Raw genomic sequence first — 20,315 nt, forward strand, 5'->3', positions numbered from 1 at the left:
GGATTGTTACTCCATCCACCCAGCTGCTTCAGAGCATCTTCCCTAGCTCCAGCTGCTGACAGCCCTCTTCATGGTCCTAAATCCCAGAAGGCAGTGGTCAGCCTTGGGCTGGACCCCCGGGTGGGGGAGAGGGGAAGTGGCACAGAGCAGCGAGGGGCTTTGCCTGCGGAAAAGGTCTGTGGAAAGCAGAAAATGAGCTGGCCCCATCTCCAGCTGTGGGGGGATGGCTGTGTGCCACAGTGAGGTTGGGGCCGTGGTGCCTGCAGATCTCTCTGCCTCTGCTTCTGTAAATGGGAGATACTGGTCTACAAGGGTCTCTGATTTAGTGAGAGCGCTGTCGGCTCCACTGCTCACCGTTTGCACCACACGACTTCCCAGGACAGTGTTAATGCTGCCATTGACAACTGACGTGGTCTGCGAGGTCTTCACAAGTGCTCATGCCATTGCAGGGGATGTGTGAGCAGCAGAGGACCTCTGCCAGCATGATGAACCGTAAATAATGTTGTCTCCTAATCCCCTTTCCCTTGAGGGTCTTATGTGCCGGACCTGTTAATGTGATTACACTGGTATTACGGTGTGATATATTATGCTGTTATGATACCTGTCAGCGTCCTGACTCCGCGGGGCACCAGGGAAGCTGATGCTCCAGCACCTTTGGGTGGATGGAGAGGGCATCCCACGGCATGTCCTGGGAAACAGCAGCTGGGCAGGGGATGCCCCTGTCCCCTGCCTCTTCGGCGGGTCATGCCCGGCAGCCCCTGCCAGGCCGAGCAGGCTGTGGTGGCTAAGCACCCAGGCAGGGCCACCAGGCAGTGGCACCATTGGTGGGACAGGCTGCGTTGCAGCCCCCCTCCACGCACCCCAGGTGCCAGCCGGCTGCCTGGCAGGGTCCCACAGGCAGGGCTTCAGCATCCCCGAGCAGGGAGCAAAGGCTTCACCCAGGGGCTTCCTAGGACAGGGGCTGCTGTCCCTCGTCCCCAGTGCCTGGATTGGCCCAGATGGTGCCTTTGCACCAGTGAACAAAGGAAGGGCCAGGGCTGTCACTTGGCTGGTGGTGGCCACTTTGTGGTGTTGGGCATGGAGGGACTTGCCCGGCCCCTGGCCCTGACACAACCCATGAGACCAACTGTAGTTTGGGGAGGTCTTCCCGGGGTGGGACCTGCTCTTCGATGGACATTGAGGGTATGGGACAGGTTTGGGCTGCCCTTTGCTGAGCGATACTCTCTGGGGTGGGTACACGGGAGGATGGGGCTGCCTGGGTCAGGTGGGGGCACAGGAGCAGTCCTGCTATCTTGGCCAGCCCTGATCTGGCTAAGGAGCGTGATTCAGCCCCCCTGGGGACCCCAAGGAGTGGGCGGTCCTGCCGGCTGCGCAAGGGCTGGGGGTTGGGGTGGCAACCCCCCTATGCTTCTCACTTGCACCATGTGCTTTTAGAAAGGATTTTTGGGATGTTGGGTCAAGCCTCGTATTACTTTCCGCTAGACTGCCCCAGCTCCTCGCGTGTGCCCTGCCTGCCAAAGCTGGCTATTCAAACTCAAACTGATGTAGAGCTATGCAACCGCAAAAAAGGTGTTTGAATCCTGTCCCAGACCATTACAGCAGCCTTCCACTCTCTCCCCTGTGATAAATTCATTTAGCTACTGCCAAATGGCGTGGTACCATACCAACCCAAAGCAGAGATTGCAGTGAGGCGGGAGACGATGGGATGTTTCAACCCACCGAAGACCTCTTTCCCTTGAAAGTGCCAGAACTCAACAAGTGCCGCCAGGATGGGCTTGTGTTTGGTGCCTTGGTCTGGGACCCTGGCTCATCCTCCCTTCCTGCCTGTTTCTCCCTTGGGCTTTTATCCCTGTTCCTTGCATGAGCTGCAGGATTCAGGAGAACTCTCTTGCCTGTCGGGGCACGCTGGCTGGGAGGTTGTGCTCTTGCACAGCTGGTTGGCAGAGCCCTCTGGGCAGCATCTTCTTCTGCTGACTGGGAAGCGGGATGCCATCTTTCCGCAGGGGCTGAAATGTGAAGCTGCTTGGGGAGCCCCCTCTGGTGCTGACGGGTTTGCCTCGGGGTTTTCCTGAGATTTGTGACTCCCAGGTCACCCCGAGCGACTTTGCATGGCTCCGCTGATCATCACCCACCAGGGAAGCTCGCTGGTGCTGCCCGTGTAGCAGCTGGCGCAGCCGCTTGGGGTTTTGGCAAGGAGGGCACTGCCTGCACCGGCACCAAACTGTGCCAAGACCTGGTGGACAAGGGCTTTTGTGGGGACAGCAGAGGTCTAAGAGGAGCTGGGCATTGGGGGTGACTATTGCTTGGGCACAAAATGAAGAAGCAGCCACTGTAGCACCAAGGTGGCCACCAGCCATCGTCACACCTTGCCTGGGACAGGGTTTCGTAGCACTGGTGCAAGAAATCCAGCTGTTGGCATGAGAGCATTGCCTTTTGAAGCGCCTTTAGGCACTGTTTCTATCAGGAAGGGTTCAGTGGGGAAATTATTTAATTAATGTTGTCCCGAACCCCTTTTTCCCCGCTATATCAGCCACCTAAAATATCTCGGTACAGTCCCCTTGCCTTCTTTTATCAGGCAGGACTGTGGGACTTGCTCATGATGTGCCAGCCTGGGCATCCCCCTCGGCCAGGGCTACCCTACATCTCCTGGAATTTGGGAGAATTTGAGCTCGGTCCCAGCCATGCTGCCCACGCTGGGATGCTTGGAGGCAATTTTCAGCCTTTCCCTGCCTCGCAGGAGAGATGAAGATCCTGTGATGGCAGCAAGTACCCCAGGTACCCCGTTGCAGGGCGTTTTCATGTGCAAGCACCCCCTTTCTGCTTCCCCCCTGCCTGCTCGCCGGCAGAGGCATTTGCCGGGGAGGGGACCAGCAGCAGGCTGCTGTGTACATGACTAATTGCACGTGCATTCAGAAGGTAACGAGGCTGTTATTAAGACCAGGTGCAGGCTGGTGAATCCACCGTGTTGCCTAGGCAAGGCTGAAAGGCAAACATTTTTGCTTTGCAAAATAATTCTGGAGATGACTCTATTTGTTGACAGGAGGGAGCGCAGCGGCTGCTGTGGGTTTTGACGGTGTGGGGAGCTGCGTTGGGCACCCGTCACGGTGCATCCCGGCTTTCCCTGGTGTCTCCAGCTCGGTGTGTGCTGTGTTTCAGCTTTTCTGCTGCTCTGGGCAACCGGTTTGTGTCTTCCTGCTCCTCTCCTTCACTGCAATCTTCTGACAACCCGTTTTCACCTGCTCTTACATCCTCCCTCGGGTACCACTACTCTCCCGCTGCGCCTCCACTGCCTGTGGACTCAGCTGTGTGCTTTATGGGACCCCAAACGTGCCTGTTTGCTACTCACCTTTCTCATTTCCCCTTTCCAGAAAGGAAATTTGCTTCTACAATTGCATTAGGCTGCAGTGGGACAGCCCGAGCAGGTAAACTGAGTCACAGGTGACTTCTGTGGGGTACTACAGAAATCATGGACCATCCCGAAGAAGGGAGGGACCTCCCCAGGAGGGACCCAGAGGGACGTTGCATCATAGCGCTGCTGGCTAGCAGCACTTCTGGGGCTGTTTTAAATATGCCCTGTGAAAATAAGTCTGATTTCTTTAAGGAGAGGAGATCACTGATGTTTGAGAGCACTATGAACATTTTAAAAAGCTGCCAAAATGTGTCACTTAAAGCACAGCTTTATTTTTTTCCCCTCTCTGTTTTTTCCTGTTAATGCTTAAAATGGGGCCTTAGCGTGGCCTGAGCGACTGCTTCTGGTGGGGCTTCACTTCTGTGGAGGGGAGGGGACCCCCCCCAGGCAGCAATTAGCGGGCAAAACAGAGATCTCCTTCCCCTCCTCCTCTTTCAAATAAGTGAGGAAGAAGAGATCCCAGGGCTTCCAGACAGCCCTTCTGCGCGTGCCTGGTGAATCTGCTATAGAGTGCAGGGGGGGCTGTGGGGTGAGGAAGAGGAGGAGAACATCTGTGTGCATTGCTCTGGGTCTCCCAGGTGTTCATCTCAGATGTCCTGGGCCCAGGGCTTGTGCATGCCCCCAGCCAGTGAAACCCCTCGCTGTGGGACATTGCAGGCACAGAGCAGCTTGGGGGGGGACCAAGCAGTGGAGGAAGGAGTACTTGAGGGTTACGAAGCGCAAAGATGTGTCTGGCTCGGGAGGTCCTGGAAGCTGGAGCCCAGAAAGGATTTGGGAACTGTGTCCCTCCAGCCGGGTCCTGCTCTTGTGAGACCTCTTCAGGCATCTGCTGTGGCCAATGGCAGGGGGGACTGTAGGGCAGGGGGAGCTGTGGGGCAGGGGGGACTGTGGGGAAGATGGGCATTGGTGCGTGTCCCTAGACCTCTCATCGGTGGCCTGGCCGTGTTTCAGCAGGAGCCCACGTGTCCGCATGACCAGCACAGAATCAGCAGCTGGGATTGTCCATCAGGAGGTTCTTTGGCCACAGATGCTGAGCAAGTCACAGGACTCTGTTCAGGGTGGCAAATGCAGGGGGAGGAGAATAAAAAAAGGAGGAGAGACTGGAATACAGCCGGTGGCCCTTTCGGTGCCAGCTCAGACACCCCCGAATGTAAAGCACTTGGGGGTTGGAATGGCACCAGCTTGCTGAAGCCTGGCAGTGCCTTGGGTGGGAAGATGGGAAGCCTCTGAGACAGGGGGACCCGTGGCTGCTGCTGAGGCCAGCCCCCTGCCCTGACTTTTTCATTTAAACCAATTACTTTATGGCTGAATCGGGACGGTTACGCTGCTCAAGGTTTTATACCGGGGCTGCGGCTGGGGGGAAGGAGTAGCCCGAGCGGTGATTCAGGAGAGCTGCTCATCTCTTTGGCATCTCCATCTCTGGTGAGCTGGCTGGACCAGCAGCTCCTCAGTGGAAAAATCATCTTTACTGGGATGGTGGGGAAGGGTTGGCAGCATCTTCCTGCTGACCTTTGCCTTCTGGGGGAGGGGCAACCATGGGATTTTATGCTTGGCGCTTGTGAGATGTTATCAAGCTCTTCAGGTTGGTACCTGGGGGAAAGGCCAGTGTCCCAGTCCCGGATTTTGGGTGCCCAGGTGGGGAGTGTGTCCATGCAGGGGATACGAGTCCCACCAGGTCTCTGTCCTCAGCTGGCCCTGGCTGGTGCTGGCCACCTCTCCTCTTCCGTGAGCCTGTGTTGACCATGGGCTCCCTGGGGAGCACAGCAGGCTGAGCGCAGGGGCTGGAGCACGGGCGATGCACAGTACACCGAGAGGATGTTCTAGTGCCTGCCAGCCCTGGGAAAAAGCTTTTCCACTGAGTCATCTGCTGCCTTTGGGTTTTGTGAGATGACGCCAAGATTTGGGGGAAGAGGAGATGGAAAAACCCAGCCCAGATCTCCCTGCTCCAGCAAGACCAGGTCCACGCCAGCACAGCTGCCCCGTGTTTGCTTTTTTGGAGGGAGCAGCAGACAGACAGCGGCATAAATAGAACAGGCTTGCCTATTTTAAGACATCAATTACATGATCCCTGCATTAAAGGAGAAAAAAAAAAAAAAAAAAATCTTAGTTTTAGCTGCAACTGGCATCATGGGCTTAGAGGAGCAGAGGCAGCTCCGGCAGGGATGGGTGTCTCGCAGCCATCGCCCCGGCAGCCGCAGGAGCTTCGTGGTGGATGAGCCATGAGGACTTTTGCTTTCACACGTGTTTCTCCGCGAAGTCATGGTTGATGGATGGTCGCCCACACATGCCACCGTTTTACATTGTGCTGCTGTGGACAGGGAGTGATGGCACAGGGCGGGCTTGGTCCAGGCAAGGGGAAACTGCGCTTATGGGAGGGGTGTGGGTGCTGTTTCGGTGATGTACAGGTGTGTGCGCCACCAAGGATGGGGATTTTCTTCTTCTGGAGATGTTTCTGGGTTCTTATGGAGCTGAAATGATTGCCCCACTCTTGCCCTGAACAGCAGTCTGTGAAGAAGAGTTTGCATTTACTGTCAGGGATTAAACTCAGGCTTGTTTCTGGTGACTTGGTGTCAAGCAGAGATCTTGGCAGGCCGGGGTGGGGGGTGCTCAGAGCCTTGGAAGTGGGAGCTGTTTTCTGCTTAGTATGCATTGCAGCTGGGGCCGAGTGCTCAGGGTGGCCAGCGGCGAGCCCAGAGCTCCCTCTCCCACAGCCGTGCTGGGATAACCCCATCCCTGTCCATGCCCGTCCCGGCGCGCAGGCTGAGCCGCAAGGAGAGAGGGCAGCAGCCCAGCTCCCAGCAGCACAAGTGCTTCTACATACTCGTGCCACGGCAAAACAAACCAATAATATTAATTGGCATTTCAATGTCAAACAGCAGCAGATGGCTTGTCAGGGTGGGGGGAAGGGGATGTTTGGGGTTTTCATATAAAACCCTGAAAACTTGCGCTCTTGAAAAAGAGGGTGAACGGTATTGAAGGAGCAGCTGAAAAGAGCTCTCCCCACTAGCAGCCCCAGCTACAAAATGTCATTAGTATGAATTAATCTGAAAATGCTTTTTCTTCTCTTTTTCCCCCTCTTTCCTCTTCTCTGTTGAAGACCGTTGGTGGTTCTTGCTGAGTAGACAGCACATCAGAAGGCAAAACTGTCACGTGGGATGGGGTTTTGCACTAATAATGGTATAAAAGACATTTATCTCTGCAAAATGGCTTTGGTAGCGGACTTTTGCTAAGCTCTTCTTATGTTACAGGGTGTTTTATCAGGGCCCTGTAAATCATCCTGTGCAGCAGGTCCTGCAGGGGCTGTCACATTTCCCTTGCTCTTCTGCAAACCAACTGTGGCTGCTTTTTTATTGCTGCCAGAGCAGCTGCTTTCTGCTGGCCTGGTGAGCTGCATGGAGGCAGGGCTGGAGCTGCCCTCCGCCCCAGCCGTCCTTATAGCCTCACTCTCACATAGGGAGAGCCCTATGAAGGTTTGTGGGGCAGAGCTCGTTTGGCCCTTGTAGCTTGGTCCATGGCTTGGGACCAGCCAGATAACGACCACTTTTCACATTGAAAGATGATGTGGAAGTATAGTTCCTCCCCACAAAAAAACCCAGCATGCTGGAAGAAGGGGCTGGGGGACCCCCCAGTTCCTCGGGGGTGGGGGGTAAGCAGAAGATGTCACCTTTCCTTGAAAACCTGTTACTTACGGAGCAAACCCAAGGCAGCTTGTAAGTGCTGTGCTGGGCTCCCACTCAGGACGGCTGCCTGGTGTGGTGGCCACCACGTGGGTTGGTGGCTGGGCAGGGCAGGGCAGATGCTTTGGAGCCAGAAAAGCCTCGCAACATACCGAGTGTGCCTTGGAGCACGAGGCCGTGGCTGTGCCCAGCCCCTGCTGCCGCAGTGCTCGCTGCCCTCCCGCTTGCACTGAAGTCTCTCTCCGTTCTCGTACCCACAGAGTGCCTGGAGCTGCTGCCGTTGGTGTCCATGGCGTACACCATGACCCCCACACCGGCGGGACCCGTCGGCTCCCAGTACTGCGTCTGCAAAGTCGAGTTGTCCGTCTGTGGCCAGAACCTTCTGGACAGGGATGTCACCTCCAAATCCGACCCTTTCTGCGTCCTCTTCATGGAAGTCAACGGGAAGTGGGTGGAGGTAAGTCCTGAAGCTGCGTGGATCTCCTCCTCTAGTGGTTTGCCCATGCCAGTGCCTTCTCCCTCTGTGCTCCACTGCGAGGCCGGTCCTTGTTCCTCCCCGAGCAGGGGTGGGAGCTCTTCTGCTCCTCCCAGGGCTGCGCGCGGTGCCAGTGTGTTAATGATCCTGCGTTCTGCAACCAGCCTTTTCCCCCGGACCGCTCTGCCTTGTGCTGGGTGGTCGGTGTAACGGCAGACTTCAAGTTGCCAGCCTCTGGCAAGGTGCGTGGCAGACGTGGAAGGATCTTGCCACCTTCAGGGCAGTCCCCACCCTTCTCAGGCTGCTGTGAGCTGCGTGTGCTTCGGCTTTGAGTGCCCAAAATGCTGATCCCATGTGACAGTTAGGTGTTGTGAGGTCCTGCTTGCAACAGGTGTGTTTCTAGGTGTGTGAAGATAAGCTGGTTCTTGGATCCTGAGTTGCATGGGAAGCTGCTCTTTGGGTTTTGCTTGCAGAGTGGCTCTTCCTGGGAGGCAGGAGCGTGCTGGATGAGGGTCTGGCCGGTCAGTCCAGTGGAAAAGCCCCATCCAGGGCAGCTTACGCTCTCAGCACCCGTGGCCTCCTTCAAGAGGTATATCAAGGGCAAGAGTCCTTAAGCCAGATGTTTCATGGACTGGTGGTGGGGAGGTCAGGACCATGGGATGGGGAAGGAGACTGTCGGGAGCTGGGTGCATGGGGGGTTGGATCAGTTCAGCTGCAGAGAGACAGCACCCATCTGGCAAGTCCCATGTGAACCGTTTGCAGACACTGGCCTGTCCTTCTTACCAGATACCTCATAAATTGGTGCTTCAGCTGCCATGTCTGATACTGGGAGGCCCTGGAAAGAAACCGCAGGTGGTTTTGTTATGTGGTTGTTTTTGGAAACTGGCTCCTTACAAACAAGAGAGGTAATTCCTACAGGAAGGGAGGAGGAGGGGAGGCATCATGATGTATGCAGCAGGACTGAGCGCACCCTCAGCAGGTTTGCTGAGTGGTGGAGCTGGTTTCCTTGAGGGAAGGGACACCGTCTGGAGGGACTGGGGCAGGCTGTGCGAGTGCACCTCTGCCAGTCCGTGAAGTTCAACAAGGCCAAATGCAAGGTCCTGTGCCCGGGTCAGGGCAGTCCCCAGTACCTATACAGCCTGGGGCGTGGGCGGGTGGGGAGCAGCCCTGTGCAGAATGACCTGGAGATGCGGGTGGGTGACAAAGTGGATGTGACCCGGCAACATGCACTCATAGCCCAGAAAGCCAAGTGTGTCCTAGGCTGCATCACCAGCAGTATGGCCAGCAGGTCGAGAGGGGATTCTCTCCCTCCACTCTGCTCTCGTGAGACCCCACCTGCATCCAGCTCTGGAGTCCTCAGCGCAGGAGAGGTATGGACCTGATGGAGCAGGTCCAGAGGAGGCCACGCAGATGATCCAAGGGCTGGAGCAGCTCTGCTGTGAGGGCAGGCTGAGAGAGCTGGGGTTCTTCAGCCTGGAGAAGAGGTGGCTTGGGGGAGACCTCACTGTGGCCTTCCTAGATTATAAGGGGGGCTTATAAGAAAGATGGAGAGAGGTGTTTTACCAAGGCCTGTAGCGACAAAGCAAGGGGCAACAATTTTAAACTGGAAGAGGGTGGGTTTAGGTTGGACATAAGACGTTTTTTACAGTGAGAGTGGTGAGACACTGGCACAGAGAAGTTGCGGATGCCCTGTCATTGGAAGTGTTCAAAGTCCGGCTGGACAGGGCTTTCAGCAGCCTCACCTAGTGACTAGTGTCCCTGCCAGTGGCTGGGGGGTCAGGCTTGATGAACTCCAAAGGTCCCTTCCAAGCCAAACCGTTCTGTGATCCTGTGGCTCTCCCTGGCTTTGGGGTCCCTGCTGCACCAGGACACCCCACTCAGACGATGTGCACGCTGCTGGCAGCCTGTGGGCGCTGAGCCTGTGCACGGAACAGAGTGCTGGCACGCTCCCGCGGCGCGGGGCAGAGGCGTATTTTTATTTTCCTTGCACGCCTGAGGAGCGGAGAGCTGCATTCATTTCCTCTGCTTCCCTACCCACTCCAACACAAGCTTACCCTGGGGCAAGACCCTGCTGATAAAAGGCTGTGTAAGGACAGGAGGGCTTTCCATGGCTGTGCCAGCCCTGGCAGCGGGTGAACACAGGATAAACGTGCCCTCCCTGAGATGCAGAGAGTGCACAAGGAGCCCTTGTGTCGTACCCAGCCCTCAGCGGGACGAGGCTGCCGCTCACCAGGCTAATGGAGCGCGAGGGAACTGACCCTCCGCAGCTGTCTGAATTGTTTTGTAGCATGAGTAAGACGTTGGCTCGATCCCAAATGCTTGCTTCGCAGCATACCCACTGACTGGATGTGGCAGGGAAGGGGCACAGGGGTATGCCACATCAGGGACCAGGTGCACGCACACTGCTGGCACCACGGTTCATCCGGGAGTGCCCAAGGTGGCTTCAGGCAGCGTGACCTTGGCCGTTGCCAGCAGCGCTGCTGCGGTGGCAAGAGACCCTGCTCAGGTGGGCCTCCCAGGCAGAGGCACGGCTCGGGCTGGTTTTGCCATTGGGGTGTGCACAGAGCAGACTGGGAACTCCTGAGGATGGTTTTTGTGGTGCTTTGTTTGACTGTTCAGCATCCCACATGGAGAAGCTATAGTCCTCGTCATCTTCTGTGGCAGTCCAAAGTGCCCTCTGCGATAAAATCAGTTTTGTGAATCCAAACTCCAGAGTCTGTGCAAGAGCGTTTAGCTCCGTGCCTAAGAAAAACCTTTTGGCTACAGGTGAAAAGACTCTGGGCTTTATGAAATGCTTGAAAAAAAAAATAATGGGGATTTAATTTTATAACTGCAGCTGTAGGCAGCGTAGGACCTCTTCATTTGGTCTGGGAGGGAGCAGGTAAGCAGAGCTTGGGGGTGTGATGGATGGATACAGGCACCGGTGGTAGGGTGCAGTACAAAATGAGCAGCTGAAGGGCATTAAATCATGTAAACCAAACAAAAATTGTCCCAATCCCTGGGAAATCAGGTGGTCTCAATTTTTAGATACTTGGACTAGTTGGGCAGCCTTTGAGTGCTTGGCCAAGGAGCTGCTGAGTGAATGGGCATCACCTAAGGTGTCCTGCAGCTGATCCTGCTGTCAGTGGGGAGGGTATAGAGCAGACCTCACCTTGCCATAGTCTGCAATTAACTTTGCTCAGCAGCCTGGATGAGCCTAATGAGCTTTCCAGCCTTGATAGGTGTCATCTCTTTGACCTGACTGTACTTTTCTGGATCTTTTCTTTCTGTCAGTAATGTCTCAGTCCAGCAGTTTTGATTCCAAAGCTTCTTTTACAATACAAATGTGTGGTGGTTTTATTATTTTTTTCTTCTTTTTCTCTGCTATTTTTAGCTTCTTTTTAATTGGCACAACAGGCACTGGACGTCAGCCTTGAGCAGCAGATTGCTCAGCGCTCCGCTGCTGTGGTTTCAGTGGAGATTAGTGTGTTGCACGAGCCAGCACGTGGTGTGGGGTGCTCGCACGCCATGGAGCTGCCCCTGTCAGCTGGCACGCCGGGGGCACAGCTGGCACCGGGGTCCCCCCACTCCCACCCGTGGCCGTAGCAGGGGTTTGGGCTGCAGCTGGGGGACAGGGAGGGCCCAGAGAGGTGGGCTTGCCCGCCAGAGCCTCTCTGGATGGGACCCTTGGTAGACCCTTGGCAGCTCCTGGCACCATGGTTTGGAGCTACCCGGGGGTGCCGGCGCTGTCCTGCGTGGATTTTGGCTGCACAGACATGCTCCTTGCCCTAAGACAATCTCTTTTCTTGCCTGAAAGCGGTGGCCTCAGAAACACGTCCCAGCCACCGGACCTGGGTTAGGAGGTGGGTCTCTCCTTCAGGACCAGCCCCCGCCGCTGTGGTACCAGCGTCTGGACTGGGTGGCAGGGCTGCGGCACCAGCTGACGCTGACAGAAAGATTTCTGCTTGTTCTTTCTAGCTGTCACACTTGTTCCCAAATACAATTATTTTGTCTTGCTGAGCTTAATAGGAATTAAGACATCTTCGTGAATCAGCCTTGGAGGGGGTGGGGAAGGGAGGGAAAATAAACCACAGGCTGAGAAGTAACACGAAGGCAGGTGACTAAGTGTCCTGCCGGATGCCATCGGCTTGCAGGAGCCATGCAAGACCTGGCCTGTGCGGTGGGGAGCGGGGACACATGACTCAGCTGTGCCGCTGCCTTTGACCCACTCAAGTGACATGGCCGGCCCCGCGCCTTCAGCGAGAGCTCGTGGGGGCTTTGGGGACCACCCCCCGTGTGGGCACTTCAGCGTGCTGGGGTGCTGCACCTCTCCAGCTGCCTCCCCTTGGGTGCTGCTGGACTCTCCGGAGGCACCCACTGAACACAAGGCTGTCCCTGGCGGTGATCTCCCAGTTTCGTGCTGGATTTGCAGAATCAAGACTCTTAGCCAAACAGACCGCGTTAATTAGCCTGGTTGCCTCTGAGAAACCCTCGTGCTTTTCTGCTCTGGGGCAGCAGAGCCACCCCTGCAGCCCTGTAAGTGCTGGGCGAAGGAAAGGGCAAGAGCCCGTCTCCCAGCGGAGGGGGTGTGAAGAAGCCTCGTGCATGATGATCACTGGCAAGGTGACTGGTGCTCACCAACCAACCAACTGGTGCTGATCCAACCAAGGATCAGACCATGTGCAGTGGTCACCTGGGGCCTGTGATTTTGTTGTGCTTCACACTGCCAACAGGCAGGAGATCAACCACTGGCTTCTAGCTGGGTGTTGAAGGATGCTCCATCGCTACAAAGGGTTAGCTCGGGACACGGTGGCTGGGCTTTTCCTCCCCTTCCCTGGGCCACCCCTTCCAGGGCAAAGCTGGAGATGGGTCCTCAAGTCACCTCCTTCGAACTGGTGCCTGAGAGCGAGAGGACTGGTTTCCCTTGGTCCCTGTCTTCCCAGCATTTTGGGGAATAAGGAAGGAGCTAAAATCCATCCCTCTTGCCTGCGCGGTCTCGTCTCTGAGCCTTGAAAGGGGATTTGCGTGTGTTGTGCTGCCAGAATAAGGCAGCGCTCGTGGATGCCCACCGCTGCTGCCCACCGCAGCTCCAAGCACCTGGTGCCCCCGGGATGGGAGGGCATGTCCTGCGCGAGGCTGTGCACCCCAGCCAGCAGGCAGCCCGCTGGCGCGGATGTGTTTGATTCCCTGGTGTGTGGCAGGTGGCTATTCTGGGAACGCAGCATCTACTTTAGTCGTTTCTTGGCAATTAAGACAGACTAAGCAACCAACTTCACAAGACACTGCACAAGTCGGTATATATAGCAAACCCCCACATTTCCACTCAGTCCCTCCAAAACCTGCATCCTGTGCTGAAGGAGTTTCTTTGGGACTAAGGCATGTGTTTGCTTTTTTTTGTGCTTTTTGGGGGGGCTTTTTTTCTGCTCTGCCATGTTTATTCTTGGCTCCACAGCTCTGGCAGACATCCCACTGTCCCGTGGCCCGGCACTGCCCAGGGATGCCAGTGCAGGAGCTGCCTTCTGCAGGGGTCTGGCCCTGGGACCTGGGATGGCAGGTGGCTCAGCCTTGCCTAGGACCAGGTGCCCTGACTGCTGGACGAGCCGGGACGCTGGCCAGGGCTGCGGCATAGCTGGAGGCTCCATGCTGTCCCGCAGGCAGATGGGATGGTCTTTCCAGGCACCAAGGGCAGCAGCTTTTGATGAAATCACACTGGCGAGCACCTGCCTTTCTTTCTCTTTTAATAGCCCATTACCATCTCCTGGGATAACAGGGCAAAAGGCTGCCAGCTCCTCTGCCGGCTCTGGTGGGTGTGTGGCCCTTCCAGCTCGAATGCTCGGAGCCATCAGTGCTTCCCATGGGGCTGCCCAGGCAGGGAACCCTCCGTCAAACCAGCTGCCACTTCATATGATATCAATATGATCTCAGTAGCTGTTCTCCTGACAGAAGTCCTACTTGGTTTGCTTGCTGAAGGGTTTCCCCCAGGCTGTGGGTGTTCCTCTTGTTCAGCACTCAAGCTGTGCCACCAGTGTCCTTTCTGCCTGTTTTGGCTTCATAAGGGAATGTTGCATGTTGGGCTCCAAACTTGCTGTTTCCTTGTATCTCTCAGGATGGATGATGGGTCCTGACATGAGAGTTCAGACCTTCCTTGGCCCAGGAAGTATTGACTCCCAGAAGTAAATATGCCAGCTTTTCTCAGCTTCAGTTTCTCAGTTTTTCCAGTTGCTGCCACTCTGGCTAAAATTCTGCGTTGCTGCCTCTGTGCGCGTCTGTGCTGGGGCCTGACTGGTGCCACCATCCTCCCAGCCCTACTGTGGTCTAAGTTATGGGGTCTGGGACCACAGCTCCATTACTGGAGGGCAGTGTCCCGGGATCGCTGCTGTGGCTGTCCTTGGGATCTGCTTTTTGGCTCACGCGAGGCGTTCTGTCCACCTGTGCCATGCTGTGTTGTAAACCCACACTTCCACCAGCTGCCTGCCAGTTTCCTCTGCTCTTATCTCTGCTCTTGACTGTGGGATGCTGCAGACCGCTGTGGTGCTTCCCCTCCGACGGTGGGTTCCCCGTGTGCCTTCCAGTTGCCATCATCCTCTGTGTGCTTGCCCTTCCAAAAGCGCAGTTCATTTCTTCCAGATCATTTCTTCCAGCCTGTTTGCAATAGCTCAGGATGACAAAGTCGTTCAAACTTTTGTCTTCTGGGTCCTTCCAGCTTCTTGTTTCTCCTAATGCTTAATGAGATCTGTGAAAAATGGCCTGTAGCATGGTTTTTTCCCCTAGGGTTTTTTGTTTGGTTGTTTGTTTGGTTTTTTTTTCCCCCATGGAAGGCCAAGAAAGAAGAAACCAGATGAATGGTTTGGTTTGAAGTCTAGAGGGAAATGCTGGAGGGTTGCTGTTCTGGCTGGTGACACTTTTTCTTCTTTTGCTTGTCCTTGCTGTTAGCTGCACGGCCTGAAAGAAACAAGCTTGGCGTTACAGCTGCGAGGGTCTGGTTGAGGATCAGAGGTGTGTGAGAGCTTCAGCTCCTGGGAGAACAGGGCTCAGGAGCAAACGAAATGGCTCTGGCTTCACCGAGTCTTGAGCCCCAGCAGGGTGGGCACTGCCGTGCCAGCTGTTGGCGGCGGTGGGCTCGTGCAGCCCCCCGTGCCAGGGCTGCAGCTCTCTGCCCGGTGCCATCACTCATTCAGGCAGATCCCACCTTGCGTGCACAGGTGCTGCAGCCCAGGGAGCGAGGGCTCTGCCGGGCGCCTGCTGTGTGCTGATGGGTGCTGCAGGGTCCTGGGTGCCTCTGGCTGAGGCCAGGGAACAGGTGCGGCAGTGACAAAGATGCAAGATGCGTGTGCCTAAATGCCTCTTTTTTTGTTTCTTTGCAGCTCGACAGGACAGAGACAGCAGTGAACAACCTCAACCCAGCTTTCGCCAAGAAGTTCATCGTTGACTACCACTTTGAAGAAGTGCAGAAGCTGAAGTTTGCCCTGTTTGACCAGGACAAATCAAGCATGCAGCTGTACGAGCATGACTTCCTGGGGGAATTCTCCTGCACACTGGGCACGGTGAGGCTCTGAGGTCCCTGCAGCTCGCTGCCTGCCAGTGAAGGGACCCCACATCACATCAGCCACAGGCGCACGGGGGATTGGAGCTGCTACTCTTACCTACTCTGAAGTTTGCTGGGTCCTTCCTGGCAAAACTAATTTAGTTTGCTTGTTGTGCTGCAGCTGTTGAGGTTGAACTGTTCCATGTTTGGGCTGTTGGCTGTTGGCTAAGCCTGAGCCCGTCGCGGTGTGGGCTGCTGCTGGTGCCTGCGAGGAGGCAGCAGCTGGAGGTTTTGGAGGTACCTGTGTCTCACCATGTGTTATAGTCAGAGCCCTGATGGCCTGCTTGGATTTGGACTTTGGCAACTATGTTTAAAGTTAGGCTGCATTGTGGTCTACCTTTCTGTCTTGGTTTTGGGGTTTTTTTTGAAAGCCACGTCCATTGCCGTTGTGTAGCAAGTCATGTCTCCCACTTCAGTGTGCTGGCGCAGGAATGCGCCTTCTGCACTTTCTGCGGAAAAGCTTGCAGGACACAATGCCATTTATAAGCCTTTGGAAGGTCTTTGTGTTCATGAGCCCAGGCCCTGTTAGAAGCTGGCAGCTACATTCTCTAAATGCCTTTGTCCTCTGAGCTTGCTCTGACTCGGAGGCAGGGAATGAGGGGGATTTTTTCCATTCTTCCGCAGCACCCAGTGGCTCGGGGCTGCTGTGGTACCTGGCACAGGCACAGAGGCTGGGAGAAACCGTCTGTTGTGCTGGGTGCCGGGAACTGGGAGGAAGGAGGCACTGGAATAGGTAGGTCAGCATGGAGAGCCGGGCCCGAGGTGTTCAAGGAGGCTTGTGAATGTGGTGGCTTTACTACACAGACTGCGCTATGGCACTGCATGTGGCTGGGGGGGGGCGAGTGACCTTGCCATTGCCAAGTCGAGAGCTTGACGTGTTAGAAGAGCACCGACATTTACAGAGTTCGAGGTTTAACGTCTGGGTTTTTGGAAGTGTTCTGTGATGACCTAATTCTGCTCCTGAAGAAGTTGCGAGGCAGTGCAGGCAACAGCCCTGGCAACAAACAGCAGGCAACAAACCCATCCTTTGCCTTTGGTCCTCCCGTCACTGAAACACCCCTGGTGTGGGGCAGTTCAGCAGTGCTTGCTGTGAAGGTCATGGTCTTGGTGGAAGCTGCAAGCAGAGAATTTATGGACATAAGGAAACAGAGCCGAAACCCAGCTGTTCCTAAACGTGGCTCTGCAGGCATCCAGTGCTCTGCAGGCTCATGCTGGAGAGGACCTTTGTCCATGTGCACTGAGAGGGAAGGGGGAAGAGTCTGACCCAGCTCATCCTGCTTGTTGGGTCCCCCAGAAGAGCCCAGCCCTTCTGGTGCTGTGAAAGGTGATTAGCTAGGAGTGTGAGATGGGACAGACCATCCTGGGCGGTGGGAGCGGTGGGGACGGACAGCTGGTGGCAGGTCGCACATCCAAGGGGCTGGCTCAGACCCCTTTGCTGGTTTAGCCGTGATGGCTGATGGGCATGGCGTCCCTGCCTGCTGTGTCTTTAGGCACAGCTGGTGGGCTTCATCCCTCAGAAAAAAGAGAGCTCTGAGCTTCTGTCACCTCATGCAAGCATTTACACTCTGCAGAAGAGAACTTGGCTTATTGTGTGCCTGGTTTTTGTAGCGGTTCCCATGTGAGCTTCTTGGTGACCTTTAGTCCACAATGAGACACTGGCTCGGAATGCAGGGATCTTCTCATTTTCCTTTTTTCCCTGAAATTGTTCTAGCCCCCTCTGCCTGTGGCCAGCGTGGGCTGGTGGCACAGCCCGGCCGTGGGGCCGAGGGGGACTGGAGGGGCAGCACGTGCGTGAGGGCACCTGGCGAGGAGCGGGGTGGGACGGAGCAGGCAGGCTGGTGGGTGCAGCCACCCTGCTGTGCTGCACCCCTGGTGCTGGGGTTTGTCTGGGCACAGGTGTCTGTAAGCCTGCCCGTTTCGGTTTTGAGGCACCAGCAGCCCTTAGAAGAGGAAGATTGCAGCTGCGGGCAGCAGCAACCACACAGCAAGCATCTGACATTTCAGTTTTGATTTTGCATTGGAGCTCTGTCAGATTAGCTGGATTGCTTCATCGCAGCTAATTAGGTCTGTGGTAAGATTTAGAAGGATAGTTGGATCATTTGCAAGCCTGTAATGACCTCTGTGGCCAAAGGAAAGGCAACAGGGGTCACACTGCAGGCTGGAGGGTGTCTGTGGTTTCTGCTAGCCAGGCTTGTGGGGAGATTTGGCTTCCCTGCACACGGCGTGGCACAAACATCTCGGTATGCTGGCTGGTGATTCCTGTGCATTTATGGGTCAAAAGCACCAGGATGTGGCTGGGTAGCCACAGCAGCAATGGGGTTTTGCCCTGAAATTGCAAGAATCATAGGATCACAGAATGGTTTGGGTTGGAAAGGACCTTTAAAAGCCATCTAGCCCAACGCCCTGCCATGAGCAGGGACACCTCCCACTAGCTCAGGCTGCTCACAGCCCTGTCCCTGCCCTTGGATGTGCCCAGGGTGGATGTGCCCATCCACCACCTCTCCGGGCAACCTGGGCCAGTGTCTCACCACCCTCATCAGAAAAAATGTCTTCTTTAGTTTAAAACTGTTCCCCTTTGTCCTATCGCTACAGGGCCTACTAAAAAGTCTGTCCCCATCTTTCTTATAAGCTCCCTTTAAGTACTGAAAGGCTGCAATAAGGTCTTTAGGCGTGGAAGCAACCGAAACTCAGTGAGCTGGGAAAAATCTCAAGGGGCTTAATTCAGCTCCCAGATCATCCTGTCCGGCCTCTTACAAGCCAGAAGTGCAGGGACAGACATGCCTTTGCGGATGCTGACCCCTGTGCCTCGTTACTGGTGGTGGGCATGTTGGAAGTGTTTAAAACGGGGTTTGAAAGGCTGAGTTGTGATTTTGTTGGGAACAAATCACGGCAGCTCCGGCTGTGTGAGGGCTCGCTGAGCCCCTCGGCGCCGGGGGCTGGTCGCTGGGTTTGGCAGGACGTGATGCCTCAGCTTCTTGTGTCACCGCTGCTCTGCGCTGCTCCACTGCGTGGCTCCACTCCACGGGCTTGGGTCACCGTGGCGATGCTCACAGTGTGGCAGTCATCCCCAAACAGAACGTCTCCTTCTACTGTTGTGAATACTTAATGTGAATTAACTAACATAAGCGATGATGAATTTCTTGAGTCTGCTTTTGATCACTTGTACAATCATGACTTTATTTTCTTTGGCTTCCCTAGATTGTCTCCAGCAAGAAAATAACAAGGACTCTCCTTCTGGGGAACGGCAAGCCAGCCGGGAAAGGGATGATAACGGTATGGTTACTCCTTTACATTACCTACTGAGTGTGTAAAGGCAGATGATAACCGAGGGGCAATGCAGGGCACTCACCTGGGTCCAGGAGACTGGGGTTTCTGTCATGAACATTTTCCCCTTTACCTCCCTGCTTTGGTCCTCCTGCCTGCTTTGGTCTGTTTGGAGGATATTTGGTGCAGGGACCACCTTGCCGAGTGTCTGCCTGGTCCCCAGCATGTGAACCTTCAGCCTCTGCTTCAGTCTTTGAAATCAGAAAAGCCCCAATCTGGGGAAGTACAGGATAAATCTACGCTGCTGCTGTTTGTTGTGTGCTACCACATGCCTGCTCAGCCCTCCCTGGAGCCGACGGAGGTGCGAGGGCTGGTTCCTTTGCTGGCTGATGGGTGGTTTTGTTTGTAGGAAGAGGATGGAGCTGTGCCGTAGCAACAACTCTCATAGCAACAGTCACTGCTCCTGATGCAGACCCCTTCAGGCAGTGGCCTTCCCGCTGTGGATCTCTTTGGTGATTTTTTTTTTTTAAAAAGAAAAGACTAAATTTAGGTGTGTTTCCCTCCTGCCACATCTCCCGTCCTTTTTGGCTCTCTTCTGTGTTACGGGTTTTGCGAGATGTGTAGCGGGGCAGCAAAAGTGTGGCAGAAAAGGCAAGCAAGGAGTTAAACTTCTGTCAGATTTGAAAGCACTGGAAAGGTTTAAAAGCCCAGGACCTGGCTGCTGCCAGGGCATCTCCACTGCTGTTTACTCTAGAGGCTGGGAAGATGCTGCCAGTTTTTCTCTCTTAATTGCTGCAGTTAGTCTTCAAATGCAAGAGGAAAAGCCGCAGTGAAGTTCATAAGCGGTGCCTGGAGCCATGTGCTGGCCCCAAGGAGTGGGCTCTCGCCACCCTGTCCCACATGTGACTGGGAAGGGCTGGATCAGATGAAAAGTTTCTAGTCAAGTTCAAAGGTTACACACTTTAAAAAAAAAGAAGGTCTGTCACTAATGTGTCATTCAAAATCAAAGGGTCTGAGACATCTGCTTAATTTTGTACCACTGATGAAATTTTTTGATCTGGGTAGGTTTTTGCCCTGGCTTGGACTGGGTGATGACACAGGGTTGTATGTGGTAGGCGCCTTTCCCTGCTGGTGGCATGGCACTGGAGCGTGGGCTGCGGGCACCACTGGAGGAGCAGGCTCCAGCTTTGGACTCACACCTATAAGACATGGAGTTTGGAGCCAAAGCCTGCCTTCCTCACCCCCATCCCCTTTGGATTTGCCTGAGTGTCCATTTTCTTAGCTGAGGTGCTGCAAGGATGGATGCAACAGAAGAACCTTGGCTGGGTCGACAGAGGTGCGGGGGGGGGTGGGGTGGTGGTCCCTAGGTTTGAAGAGATGGGGAAAACTCCAAAGCAAGCCGCTGTGTTTGCAGAAATCAGTGCTGAGGTCTTGCTGCCTGCCTCTGCCGCGCACGGCGGTGGGAATGTCGTTCCTGGCCATGCTGGCCAAGAGAAGATGCCCCCAGCAGCCTACAGCAGTGTGCCACAAGGACATCCCTGGCGTGTCTGCACGGTCTGGCTTTTACGTAGCCTGCAGTGAGCCCTAAAATGCTGGACACCAACTGGACCTGCTTTCGTGGGGATCAGCCAAGTGCAAATTTCATTTTCTTCCCTACAGCTCCTCTTCCTCACGCTGATTTTGGTGACTGTATGCGCCCACCATGGACTAGACGGGAGAGAAAACTGATGCTGTGGCTTTGCAGCAGGGAACGTCTGGCTTCATGTCTATATGGAGCAGAGAGGAAAATGGGGTTTTGTGTGCGGTGAAAAGTTGTTCAGGAGCTGCGGCTCATCCCCTCACCCAGCTGCCCAGGCAGATTCAAAAGCTGCATCTCTGGCTCCTTGTTTCTGCAAACTCCCCAGCTTTCTTAAGTGCCAATAACCT

The 20,315-nt window shown here is 55.2% G+C and overlaps 1 protein-coding gene across 6 annotated transcripts in view; it reads left to right on the top strand.

The window, feature by feature from the left end:
* The window catches only part of CPNE2 (copine 2), a 57,173-nt gene that overhangs the window by 6,617 nt on the left and 30,241 nt on the right, over positions 1 to 20,315 (top strand). For 2 of the 6 annotated variants that reach the window (XM_055819106.1, XM_055819105.1), the window contains exons 2-5: positions 7,347 to 7,543; positions 14,905 to 15,084; positions 18,324 to 18,398; positions 18,565 to 18,750. In XM_055819106.1, the coding sequence (XP_055675081.1) occupies positions 7,376 to 7,543; positions 14,905 to 15,084; positions 18,324 to 18,398; positions 18,565 to 18,750 (609 nt within the window). In that variant the 5' untranslated portion in view covers positions 7,347 to 7,375. The remainder of the gene's footprint in view (positions 1 to 7,346; positions 7,544 to 14,904; positions 15,085 to 18,323; positions 18,399 to 18,564; positions 18,751 to 20,315) is intronic. The other 4 variants (XM_055819109.1, XM_005229201.3, XM_055819107.1 and 1 more) reach the window with 3 other exon arrangements.

Source organism: Falco peregrinus, chromosome 14, assembly GCF_023634155.1.
Source record: "Falco peregrinus isolate bFalPer1 chromosome 14, bFalPer1.pri, whole genome shotgun sequence".
Lineage (NCBI taxonomy): Eukaryota > Metazoa > Chordata > Aves > Falconiformes > Falconidae > Falco > Falco peregrinus.